Source organism: Balaenoptera ricei, chromosome 17 (genome assembly GCF_028023285.1).
Source record: "Balaenoptera ricei isolate mBalRic1 chromosome 17, mBalRic1.hap2, whole genome shotgun sequence".
Lineage (NCBI taxonomy): Eukaryota > Metazoa > Chordata > Mammalia > Artiodactyla > Balaenopteridae > Balaenoptera > Balaenoptera ricei.
The window spans coordinates 78,235,287-78,248,118 of NC_082655.1; the positions used below are offsets into that span (position 1 = coordinate 78,235,287).

The 12,832-nt window shown below is 43.1% G+C and overlaps 1 protein-coding gene across 4 annotated transcripts in view; it reads right to left on the reverse strand.

The window, feature by feature from the left end:
• Positions 1–12,832, reverse strand: part of LYN (LYN proto-oncogene, Src family tyrosine kinase) — a 109,178-nt gene that overhangs the window by 31,015 nt on the left and 65,331 nt on the right. For all 4 annotated transcript variants that reach the window (XM_059901977.1, XM_059901974.1, XM_059901975.1 and 1 more), the window contains exons 9-10: positions 3,752–3,934; positions 1,604–1,680 (exon numbers count right to left, since the gene is read on the reverse strand). In XM_059901977.1, coding sequence (XP_059757960.1) covers positions 1,604–1,680; positions 3,752–3,934 — 260 coding nt within the window. The remainder of the gene's footprint in view (positions 1–1,603; positions 1,681–3,751; positions 3,935–12,832) is intronic.

Sequence of the window (12,832 nt, forward strand, 5' to 3'; positions counted from 1 at the left end):
GTGATAACTGACTTGGCGAGTTACAGAGGTTTAGAAAGCAACCTTTCCCCCCACCTCATTTCTGTTAGAAAAAGTTAACCTTTGCAGTAAGAGGAGTAATTTAAAAGTTAAAGACTAGAGACGGAGGCCTTGACTTGGACCTTAAAACCTCCGAAGATGTCAAGGTACTATGAGATAAGCTATACAAAATGCCCACATGACAAGATGAAGTCCTACTCAGGTGTAGTACACGCCCCGACATGCTCATTTCCACCCTACAGAACGGTAGGCACAGATCAGACCCTTAGGGCTGGGGCGGGGGTGACCACTCAGGCCTCCAGGCCACGTGCCCCGCTCCTCCACACCCCTGTCAGCCCCTTTCCCTTTCAGGAGCCTTTACAACCCCCTCTCAATGCCCTCATCCAACAGGGCGAGCGGAGGGCCTCGTTCATTGGTTCCAAGAGGGACCCAAGCTTTGACTTTAACCCTTGACACATCTCCTTGAAGCAGCAATGACCACGCGCCTCGGACAAGCGAATACACTGACCCACGGAGGCAAAGGCCCTCCTGACAGTGGCTACCGAGTGGCCGAGCCTCGGCACCAGCTCCAGTCGAGGACACTGGGCTCCGGCTCTGCCCCCGACACTCTGCTGCACAGTATGTGTTCTGGGTCTTCCTCAAAGCGCTTGACCCGTGGACTAAGTCATTCCTTCAGCCTCATCTTCCCAAGAAGGCCTTATCAATTTCCCAAGTTTTAAAAGAGGGTCTGAGGAAGAAATGGGCATAAGAAATGAAGACCATAACGACCCCCCTTTCCCAGAACTTCTAGAAACCTCTCATGCTCCTTTGGGCTTTATGGTATGTGGTCTTCCCAGCATGAACCACCCATGACCAGTATCAAGAGACAAGCAAATCGCTGAACATGACTGACGGACACAACGAAACCCTGAAAAGTCAGTAGCTGGCAACATGCAAATGTGCATTTCCTTGCGATGCCAGGCACAGGGCTGGGTTTCTGGGTAACTTCCCTCTTCTCTTAAATACACTTCAGAAAACATCATGTGGTTCCAAACTAAACAAATTTGTAACTTTTAGGCGAGTACTAGAAATGCTATAAATGAGTATTTCTCAGAATCCTAAAGACACACCCAACAAGAAGGAGTGAAAGGGGGTAGAGAGGGAAGGAAGACAGTTCCTCTGTTTTCGGGAACACTGAGGACTTAAAAGCATCAGTACTTTAGATCAGTAACTTAAACACCACAGATGCATCACTTAGAAGGTGCTGTGCTTACACCCCGTGGAGTTCTTCTCCAAAATGCACACAAAGTGATCAGCTCAGTCGTGCTGTTTCTATCTCTCACGCAGAAATGAATACAAGTATAAAGAGGTGGACCTGGGTCAGAGACAAGGGCGTCCAAGTCAACACTCGATACATGCACACACACATTCCAAGGGAAACACCCATCGCCGCCTCCAAAGACACGTCCTTTGGGAGATCTTTTTGTTATCACCGCTACCGGGAAACACAACGCAAAGGCCTTCTCCCTGGAAGTACAATTCCATCCCGAGTCTGAAGCAGGGAGGTTTTGCAAATTTACAGCGTGCCGGTTTTTTCATACTTCACCTGAGCAGAGAAGTCAATCAGCTTTGGAAGCAGCACTTTGCCCCCTTCGTCACTCTTCAGGAAATCCAGCAAACTGCCTGTTGACAGAGGAAGGGATCGTTAGTGTAGTTCAAACACACAAGAAAAAAATCCAAACAGAATTCAAAAGATCATTCCTACTGGCAGGGCAGGGCGGGGCGAGGGGGACCACGCAAAATGACTGCTTTGTAAATCTGTGTGGTCACAGCGCCTTTTCCTGACGTGGGTCAAACCCAGTCCCCTTTAACCTGTCTCCTTTGACCTGATGTGAAATGTGCATGAGCTCCAGGTAAGAAAAGGTGACGGTGGATGCTGCTTTCTCGCTACTGAGCACTTCGTACCTGCCACCACGGTACACGTCCTGCAGCACCTGATCTCCAGAGCTTCTCTGGCACAGAAACGAGCCAGTCGGCCTGCCTGTGTCCACAGCAGCCGCTCAGCTGGGCTACTGCCCTCCGTGTCCAGCACGGATCTCAGCCATGCCCCAGGCGCCCAATGAGTATTTGATGAACCAACTGCGCTCTGGAGGAAAGTGAGACCTTACTTAAAGGGGCGCGTGCCCACAGGCAAAGTCTCCTGCTTCCTGGGGCTTCATCTCTAAAACACGACCTGCTTCTTCTTCTAGAACTTATGGTGCCAACCTGAGGGTAGGCTTGGGCAAGTTCTGTACCTCGTCCGAGTCCCTGTCAAGAGAGGGCAGGTCCCAGGAGATCTATCAGAGTCCGCGGGAGGACATGTTTAAAGCACGTGCCAGGGAGCTGGCAGGTAGTAAGCGCTCAATTAATCCACAACAAACACTGCTATATTTAAAATGGATAACCTACTGTACAAGGTTACAATGGATACAAGGACCTACTGTATAGCACAGGGAACTTTGCTCCATATTACGTAACCACCTAAATGGGAAAAGAATTGGAAAAAGAATAGATACGTGTGTATGTACAATATAACTGAATCACTTTGCTGTATACCTGAAACTAACACAACATTATTAATCAACTATCCTCCAATATAAAATTAAAAGTTAAAAAAAATAAAAAATTTTTAAAAAATCCACAACTCAGAACAGTGGTACTTAGCCCTCAGACTGCTGGGAAGGTTGAGTGAGATCCCCCAGGGAAGACGTCAAGAGCAGTCTGACATATAGTAATTGCTCAATACAAGGTAGGCACTGTTATCCGGAGAAACTCATGTTTACATTTATGATTAAGAAATATTATTAGTTAATTAACCCAACAAGTATCTACTGAACTGCTGCTTAAATGTCTGACCCTGAGCCTGGTTTCTGGGTTGTAGCAACCTAAGCCACAGGCAATAGGGCTTTTTAAAAAACAATGTTCTTTATTGGAAGGACTCTGGGGGACTAATATTCTGAAATATTAACATATATTAAATAAGAAAATGTAATAATCATCTATCTAACCTATTCAGCTATGACATACACTATAATCTCCATTCTGCAGGAGACCACTGTTAATTCTGGATTATGGCTTATGTGTCTTTTCTTCCTTCATTCCTTCCGAAGATTCTTTAGAAATCACTTAGCAGTTTATTAGTATTTCTACTGAACTGGAGGCAGAAGGGTGGTGGTTCCAGATCCTTCATCTGAAGGTGACAACAATGGGAGAAAAGCTGGTGGCTCGAAACCTCTTCCTCAGGGATTCTGTGATGACACAGGAATTTGACCTTGACAGGCTTTAAAAATATTTACATTTTGAAGTGACACCCTGAACATTTAGGTGACGCTAAAGAGGAAATGGAACTGGTTTTGAAATTTTGAGAACTCACATTTTGAACCCATAACAATAATACTCTTATTTGATATCCATATTTACTTATTTGACAGATACTTCCTGGGGGCTGACTAGGTATGGGGTGCGACTCTTGGAGCTAATGTGTACATGGAGACAAGTGCAGAGAAACTAGGAAGACGACAGATTCATTTTAGAACAGGTGACTTCCACTGACGTGGTTTATGAAAAGGCTTCAGTCTCCTATGTGTGCTGATGCTTTGGTAGGGAGCTTGCTGTTTTACAATTTGAAGTATCTGCATCTTCTCGGAACGCTTAGGTGTTTTCCTTTTTGAGGGTCCGGCCCCCGCAAGCACGGGTGCCGGTGGGTGGCGCTCACCCTTGGCCATGTACTCGGTGATGATGTAGATGGGCTCCTCCTTGGTGACCACGGCGTACAGCCGCACCAGCTTGTCATGCTGCAGGGTCTTCATGAGGTTGGCCTCTTCCAGGAAGGCTTGCACAGACATTGTGCCCGGCTTCAGGGTTTTTACAGCCACTTTGGTACTGTTGTTATAGTAACCTAGGGAGAGAAAAGAAGGGAGGCCGTGATTTATCAAAAACTTCATGCAGACTTAGAAGAATATTTAGTTATAGACAGAAAAAACTTCTATGAACTCTACAGTGTTAACATTATCTAAAACCTGTATATGTAACATTAGGGGCAGCTGAGTAAAGGGTAAATGGGAATTCTCTGTACTATCTTTACCAAAAAACCCCTAGAATTATTCTGAAATCAACAGGTTTTTTTAATAAAACAATGATAAAATAAAGCTCCATATATGCACTGCACCATTTTCTCTAATTAATAAAATGTTCTTTATCTAAGACCAAAAAACCACACACACCAAAGCTCTATATACTCCTGCGTACACACAAACCCTGGCAATGGTCTGGAAGAAAATACACCAAAATACACTGAGGACAGGCTTAATTATGGGTGATTTAAATTTTGTTCACCCATACCTTTAACTCTTTACCAAATTTACTGCAATGAATATGTATTATTTTTATAATCAGAAAAGAAAAAGCTTTGCACTTGAAAAAAATTTACTAACTTTAAAGTACAAACAATACACTAGAGTCAAATAAACATTTCCCGAAGTTTTCAAAGAGAACTCGATTCTGCGTGAACGAAGGGCTCTGGGCTGAACTGTCCGGGGACCATGGCCCGCCCCACCCGCTGTGCCAGGAGATGCAGCGGGAGTGCGGACAGTCCATCAGGGAAGATGCCTGTCCGAGTCGATTAACTGCAGCATTTCCCACACTTGCTTGACCCCGGAACACTTCTTCATGTACCTTTTCACACCCCACAGAACGTACTTTGGGAAATACTGCCTACTTAATCTAGTTCCCCCAGGGCACCGCTTTTCTGGGACCTGCCTCAATGATGTGCTTACTTTCAAGCTTGATTTTTCTCCTGGGAAGGCTTTTTCTCAGTTTGTAAAGCAGAAGTAGAGATAATCACATGCCCCTTTCCTTTCCTTTCTGTTTCCATAGTTCTCAAAGGGTAAGATGTGACAAAGTGAGAGAGTGGCATGGACATAGATACACTACCAAATGTAAAATAGCTAGCTAGTGGGAAGCAACCGCATAGCACAGGGAGATCAGCTCTGTGCTTTGTGACCACCTAGAGGGGTGGGATAGGGAGGGCAGGAGGGAGGGAGATGCAAGAGGGAAGAGATATGGGAACATATGTATATGTATAACTGATTCACTTTGTTATAAAGCAGAAACTAACACACCATTGTAAAGCAATTATACTCCAATAAAGATGTTAAAAAAAAAAAAAAGAAGTAAAAAAAGGGTGAGGAGGGAGGGAGTGGCAGCTGGTCACCACCACGAGTCATCCTGCAGGTCACCTCTACTTGGTGGGTTACAGCCTGATAGCACCTGCCCCAAGAAAGACACAAGTCTAAGGAACGGTGATGTGAAAATGTCCAGTCCCTTTTCAGGTCACACAATTATTAGCATATACACAGCTTATGCTCAGTGAAAATCAACAATGGTGGTTGGTCTTTGGGTGGCAGAATTTGGGGCAGCTTTGACTTTCTTTTGTTCTTTTTTATTTTGATTAAATTTGTGAATGTGTATATATCTTTTTTTTTTTTTTTGCCAAAGGAATTATTTTTAAAAAGTAAAGGAAGTATGTTTCTACTTCCACACCTTCCAATGGGTAAAAAAAAAGTATTAGTTTACAGCTAACAGTCAACTCTAGTTAGTGATTTTTCTTCTTATCATTAATACTGCTTTTTCTGCTAAAACTTTTCCTTTTATATTCTCCTTTGATTTGTACTTAGTAGTAGCTTTCCATGCCTTACAGAAAAATGAAGAATGCAGTATATAAAATAAAGTAAGCGTGGGAACACATGGATAAGACAGTAATATAAAGCTGACAAAATATTGTCCTAGGTCATTATCAAAAGCCACAACCTACACAAAATAATGGAATTATGAATATATTAAATTGATTTCCATCTCCATGCATAATTACAAACAGTACAACCTTTCATGGCTGTAAAGAGTAAATTGAAAGTAAATCCCACCAACGAAAGTCCTTTTAATATTACATTTGCATCAAAAAGGTTCCATTATAATTTGTTTAAGAGTTCATAAATAGGTCTTCATTTACATCGATATATCCGTGGCAAAGTACAGCAAGGCGTAACAAGAAAGGATACCCTCTTTGATATATAAAACTGACAAAGGACTAGTGTCCAGAATATATAAACAATTCCTATAAATCAATAAGAAAAATAGAAAAATAGGCAAAAGCTTGGGTGGGCATTTTAAAAAGAAGAAATTCTAATGACTAACAAACTTGTGAAAGAAACTCAATCTAATCAGTAATCAGCGAAATGCAAATAAAGCCACAGGGAGAAACAACCACCCAGCAAGACAAAAATGACAAAGTCTGACAATCTTGAGTGCTGGTAAGTGCCGGCCCCTTGGCAGGGGAGCTGGCGCAGTTCCTGCAGGTCCTTTCCTGGGCTCTTTTCTGAGCATCACTGAAATTCAGTCGTAAAGCTTCTGTCTCCAACAATACCCTCAAGGTCCCTCGAAGGATGTAGACACAGCAGACTCCTTTCTAGTGCAGTTGTGTTGAGGGACCACCCACCCGGGCTGTGCCGACCTGGGGCCCACATCTACCCAGTACCACTGTGCTGTCAGGAAATGGAACACTGCCGACCCTTGTATGTTGCTGGTGAGAGTCTAACCCGGACGAGAGCTTTGGAAGTTAAGTCGGCAGCATTTCGTGGAGTTGAAGATCTTCACGGTTGAAGATCCAGCAAATCCACTCCTGGTCATCTAGAGAAACTCATGTACCCTCGCACCAACCAGCACAAAGATGTTCCCAGTAGCCTTGTTCACAGTGGCCAAAACGTGGGAGCGACTCCAATGCCATCAATAAATAGTGAGAAATAGGTAGGATTCCTTTACATAAAGTTCAAAACCCGGCAAAACTAAACTATAGTGTGCACACACACCTCCATATTCAAAAATAGCAGAACTACAAAGAAAAGTCAGGAAATTATGGCAAAGTCAGAACAGCAGCTGCCTTCGGGGGACAGGCGGGGTTGTGACCGGCAGGGGGTGAGTGGGCGCTTCGGGCTGCGACCTCAGTGGTCACCACGCAGGTTTTCATGTTGTCATTAGCTACGAAATCCAGCATTTGTGTGCTATGCACTTTTCTGTCTGCTTGTTACATCACGTAGCAACCAAAGAGAAAAGAGCAGAACTACTCTCGCTTTGTCGTCATAAAAGCCATGGGACTCATTCAGACTTCCACATAAAATAAAATTATGGGTAAAGGATGAAGAGAAAAACGCTTTCCAAGCGTAGGGGGAAAAGTTAGCAGGAAATACTGCAGCTGCTAAAGATATTAAAAATGCTGATAAAGAGTTTGAGACGAACAGTGAATAAAACAGCTGTGTCAAACACAGCTCCAGGATGGCCACAGCCTCCGCCCGGTGGCCTCTTAGGGCTGTGACATTTGCGCGATAGGGCAGGTTTCCACTTGCACTAAAGGCATGATTTTTATTCAGCGCTAAGGATCAAATTGTACTGTACCAAGATATCCCCTGGTAGTGGCAGGTTCACACCAGTCACAGAGATTTGGATTGTCATTACAGATGGAAACATACACACCACTATGTATAAAATAGATAGACAACAAGGACCTACTGTATAGCACACGGAACTCTGCTCAATAGTTTGTAATAACCTAGAAGAGAAAGGAATCTGAAAAAGATTCTTATATGTAACTGAGTCACTTTGCTGTATACCTGAAAGTAACACAACATTGTAAATCAACTATACTTCAATAAAAAAATAAATAAATTTTTAAATAAATAAATAAAAAGGGAGTTGCAAAGCGATTTTAAAAAATCTTTTGAAGGTAGTAAATAATTTCGTGTGGGTGCTGTTCTTTGCCACAGGTAAAGAAAGCCGAGAAAGCTCCAACTCCAGGTGTGACTAACTTGCCAAAAAGAGGCTGACTACCACATAATGGAGGGTGGTTTTACAAAAGATGCATGTAGTTGATTTTAGAAGGCGGCTGGTGATTCATGTCAATGCAGCTGTGGCTCCTATGAAAACTGATCCAGCAAAATTCAACGCAAAATCAGCTTCCTTTCTTTCCCAAAGTCTCTTCAGAGACCGAGTGGCAACAGGAAACATCACCCTTCGTGTCACTGATGGGTCAGTTCCCTGGGAATCCAACAGCCCACTGAGGAAAACGTGTCTCCAAGCCAGATGTCAGAGGATTACCGGGACAAGAGGAAACAGCTTGAGGGAGAAACTCCTTTCTTTTATTCCCCACCCCTTGCTCCCCCCACTCCCCAGAACAGACCACATCCTCGTATTTGTCTACGGTGCTTCAGACCAAAAAACCCAGACAATAAAGCGTGCCTGGGAGTCTATGAGCCATTTCTCACGCTTGACGAAAATATTCACTTACTTAGTTAACAGGGTTACAATTTTTAATTTGTTGTTCTTTTTATATCAATGAGCAAAGCTAGCCAGCTTATTCCTTGAGAAGTAAAATCTAAATTCTGGCAGCTCTAAATTGCACAGACCTTGCTCTTAATGGGTCCCTCGGTCAGAATGAGACGTGCAGACACACACGGGAGAGAGGCATCCTGTGACCTGATTCTCAGCACAGCACCCACCAATATTCTTTTGGTCTTATTCCCCAGCATTCCTCTGCTAAATGCATTCAACAAATTGACGTAATTTCAGTGGCTAAGGAAGAGCTCCCTGGCTGGCAGCCAGAATCACAGAACCATGCTTGCACGAGATCCCAGATCAAAATTTTCTATTGTTTTCCCTTTCTCTTCTTTCTTTTCCTTCCTTCCCTCCCTTTCTTCTTTTCTTTCTTTAATACAAAACTAGAAGGAGAAAGGTACAATTAAAAAACAAACAACTTTCGATAGCAATATCCTGGCAGTGATATTATGCCATAGTTTTGCAAGATGTTACTATTGGTGGAAACTGAGTAAAGGCTACATGAGACCTCTCTGTATTATTTCTTTTATATATACGATAGCTTTACTGAAATATAGTTCATATACCATATCATTTTCCCATTTAAAATATACAATTCGGGGTTTCCCTGGTGGCACAGTGTTTCAGAATCTGCCTGCCAATGCAGGGGACACGGGTTCGAGCCCTGGTCCGGGAAGATCCCACAGGCCACGGAGCAACTAAGCCCATGCACCACAACTATGGAACCTGTGCTCTAGAGCCTGTGAGCCACAACTACTGAGCCCACGTGCCACAACTACTGAAGCCCGTGAACCTAGAGCCCGTGCTCCACAACAAGAGAAGCTACCGCAATGAGAAGCCCGCACACTGCAACAAAGAGTAGCCCCCGCTCACCACAACTAGAGAAAGCCCTTATGCAGCAACAAAGACCCAACGCAGTCAAAAATAAATAAATAAATAAATTTAAAATATACAATTCAGCACTTCCCTGGTGGCCCAGTGGTTAAGACTCTGCACTTCCACTGCAGGGGGCATGGGTTCAATCTCTGGTTGGGGAATTAGAATCCCACAAACCTCATGGCATGGCCAAAAATAATATTAATAATAATAAAATAAATTTAAATAATTTAAATAATTTATTTTAAATAAATAAAATTTAAATAAATTTAAATAATGACTTAAAAATAAAATATACAACTCACTGGCTTTTGTATATTCAGATTTGTGGTATCATCACCACAATCAATTATTAGGACATTTTCCTGGCCCCAAAGGAAACCCCGTACCCATTAACAATCACGTCTCCATCCTCCCGTCCCCCCGCCTGAGGCAACCACTCATCTACTTTGTCTCTACAGATCTGCCTATTCCAGATATGTCACAGAAATAGAATCACATGATACATGGTCCTTTGTATCTGGTTTCTTTCCTTTATCATCATGTTTTCAAGGGTCGTCCATGTTGTAACATGTATCAGGACTTTATTTCTTTTTATTGCTAAATAATATTCCATTGCATGGATACACCACATTTTGTTTATCCATTCATCAGCTGACGGACATTTGGGTTGTTTACACTCTTTGGCTATTATGAATAATGCTCTTATTTATGAACATCTGTGTAAAAGTGTTTGTGTGAACAGATGTTTTCATTTCTGTATTATTTCTGACACCTGAATGTGACTCTATAGTTATCTCAAAATAAAAAGTTTAATTAAAAAAAAAACAGCAAGAAACAGCTTGTGTTGAGGGGGGAATCCTGGGTAATTTCTCGTCTCTATTTCATAGCCTTTGCTCTAATTTATCATACTATCTTCGTAATAAAATTAAGTATTTAATAATAACAACAGTTCTTAAATGCTGTCAACTGTATTAAATGCTTACCTGCATCATCTCATTCAATTTTTACACCATCCCTACAGGCTAGGTTCTATTATAACCCCCATTTCAAGTAAGCCTCTGCTATGTCTCCCTTTTCAAACATTATTAGCAAATCAAACAAACAACCTAATTTTAAAAATGGGCAAAGAACTTGAACAGACATTTTTCCAAAGAAGATATATATACACATCACCAATAAACACATGAAAAGATATTCAACATTACCAATCATTAGGGAAATGCAAATCAAAACCACAATGAGACACCACCTCACATCCACTAGGATGGCTACTAACAAACGAACAAACAAACAAAAACTCCACCAGAAAATGAGAAGTTCTGGGGAAGATGTGGAGGAACGTTGGTGGGAGTGTAAATTGATGCAGTCACCATGGAAAACAGTATGGAGGTTCCTCAAAAAATAAACATAGAACTACCATGTTATGCGGCAATTCCACTCCTGGGTGTGTACCCCGCCAAAAATGGCAGCAAGGTCTTAAAGAGATATTTTTGCACTCATGTTCACAGAGGCATTATTCACAACAGCCAAAAGGTGGAAGCAGTGTCCATCAGTGGATGAACGGATAACCGAAATCCATTGTTTATGGATTACTATATGGTAATCTATATTACTGTATAATTAATATTCAATGGAATATTGTTTGGCCTTAAAAATGGAAGGAAATTCTTACATACACCTACAGTATGGATGAACCAGGAGGACATTATGCTGAATGAAATAAGCTGGTCACACACACACACACACACACACACACACACACAGACAAATAACTGCATGATTTCACTTACTCGGGGTCCCTAGAGCAGTCACACTGTTAGAAAGTAGAGCGGTGGTTAACTGGGGCTGGGCGGAGGGGGCAAGGAGAGTTGTGTTTAACGAGGTTAGAGCCCCAGTTCTGCAAGATGAAAGTTCTGAAAATTGGTTTTACAGTGTGAATGTCCATACCAGTCCTGAACTATACACTTAAAAATGGCTTCGGTGGTAAATTTTAACACAAACACACACAAACATGATCAACAAACCTATCCAAATGCTGAATTTTCCCAAGATTTTTAGCCTCTTTCAAACAGTCTAAATAAAAAGTAGCACTCTGGAGAGACCAATTCCATCTTTTCCATGGTCCCATTCTCCTCTCCTCTACACCTCAGTTTCTCCCAGGCACCACCTGGGTACACGTTAAATAAAACTCCTCTAAAATCAGCATCGACATTGAGCACGTGGAAGCCCATGAATGGGAGAGGGTGGAGGGGCGGGGGGATTTAGCACATCTGGAATTGGAAGCAAAGAGGTTTTCTCCATCCCAGAAAGGCCCAGTGGCTTGAGCTCCAGGTGACAATTTCAGCACAGCCTCGAGCCGCTGAACAGAAATTGGCTCAGAGGCTCAGAACCGGGCTGAGAGCAGGTCTTCTCAGGCGTGGGCCCTCCCCTGCTGCCTTGCTCTGAGGGCCTGTGAGCTCACACCCTCAGCGTCTTTGGCCTGTATGAGCTGGGCTGGCAGATGGCACCGGTGGGCACCCCCATGGTGAAGCTGGTAAAGGGCTTACCATTCCACTTGCTAGTAGCCCTTGGGAAAATTTTAAGAAGACACAAGAGGGCTATCACAATCTCTTCCTCCTGAAAACTGGTAACTTCTCAGACCAGCCGATCTGATCTCTTGGGTGCAAACAGCATGCAGTTCAATGCCTTTATCCCACTTCACAGCTGAACGCAAGGAGGGTGGAACAGACCTCCACACGACCACTCCGTATGCAGGGTTACTGTTTCAGAGCAGACGAGGACACCCCAGCAAGCACCCTCTACTTTTTTATCCTCAAGACAGATATGCAATTCCTTCGTCACCAAATATCCATAGGAAGGTCTAACTGGATTATTTATAGTTTGAACTCATAATTAAAATTGGGGGAAAATCCACTGAAATATAGCTTCTAGTGACTACAGTCAAACGTAGTAAGATGAAAATAATAATAAAAATAGAGCACACACAGAGCCAGACTCTACAGGAAACACTTCAGGTACATAATCTCATTCTTCCTTGCAGCAACTGATGAGATAGTTGTTTGCTCATTTTCCTGATGAGGAAACTGAGGCCAGGGAGGTCCAACTAACTTGTAGGTAGCTTAGCAAGAGAGCGAGTCTGAGTCTCTGGGAGGCCGGGGCAGCTGGCTTCTTCCCCACCTTGAGTGACTCTGGGTGAGTTGCTTCCTTGCTTCTCAGGGCCCTCCCTCATTCATCGATGGTGACGATGAATGTAGTAAACGTCACTGAATTGTCCACTTGAAGATGACTGATCTTACGTTACATGAATTTTACTTCAATTAAAAAAAAAGGTGGATAGAGCAAAGAGGGGGAGGAGGTGATGATCTGGGCCGCAGAGTGGTGGCAAAGACACACCTAGAGCAAGATCACACCCCCAGATCTGCGGGCCCAACCGGAAACAGAGTGCCAGGTACGCACGCAGACCCCAATGAGCAAGGTGAGGTTGTGTAATCGTGATTTACCTGAATTCCGTTATCATGTTCCCACAGACTTACAG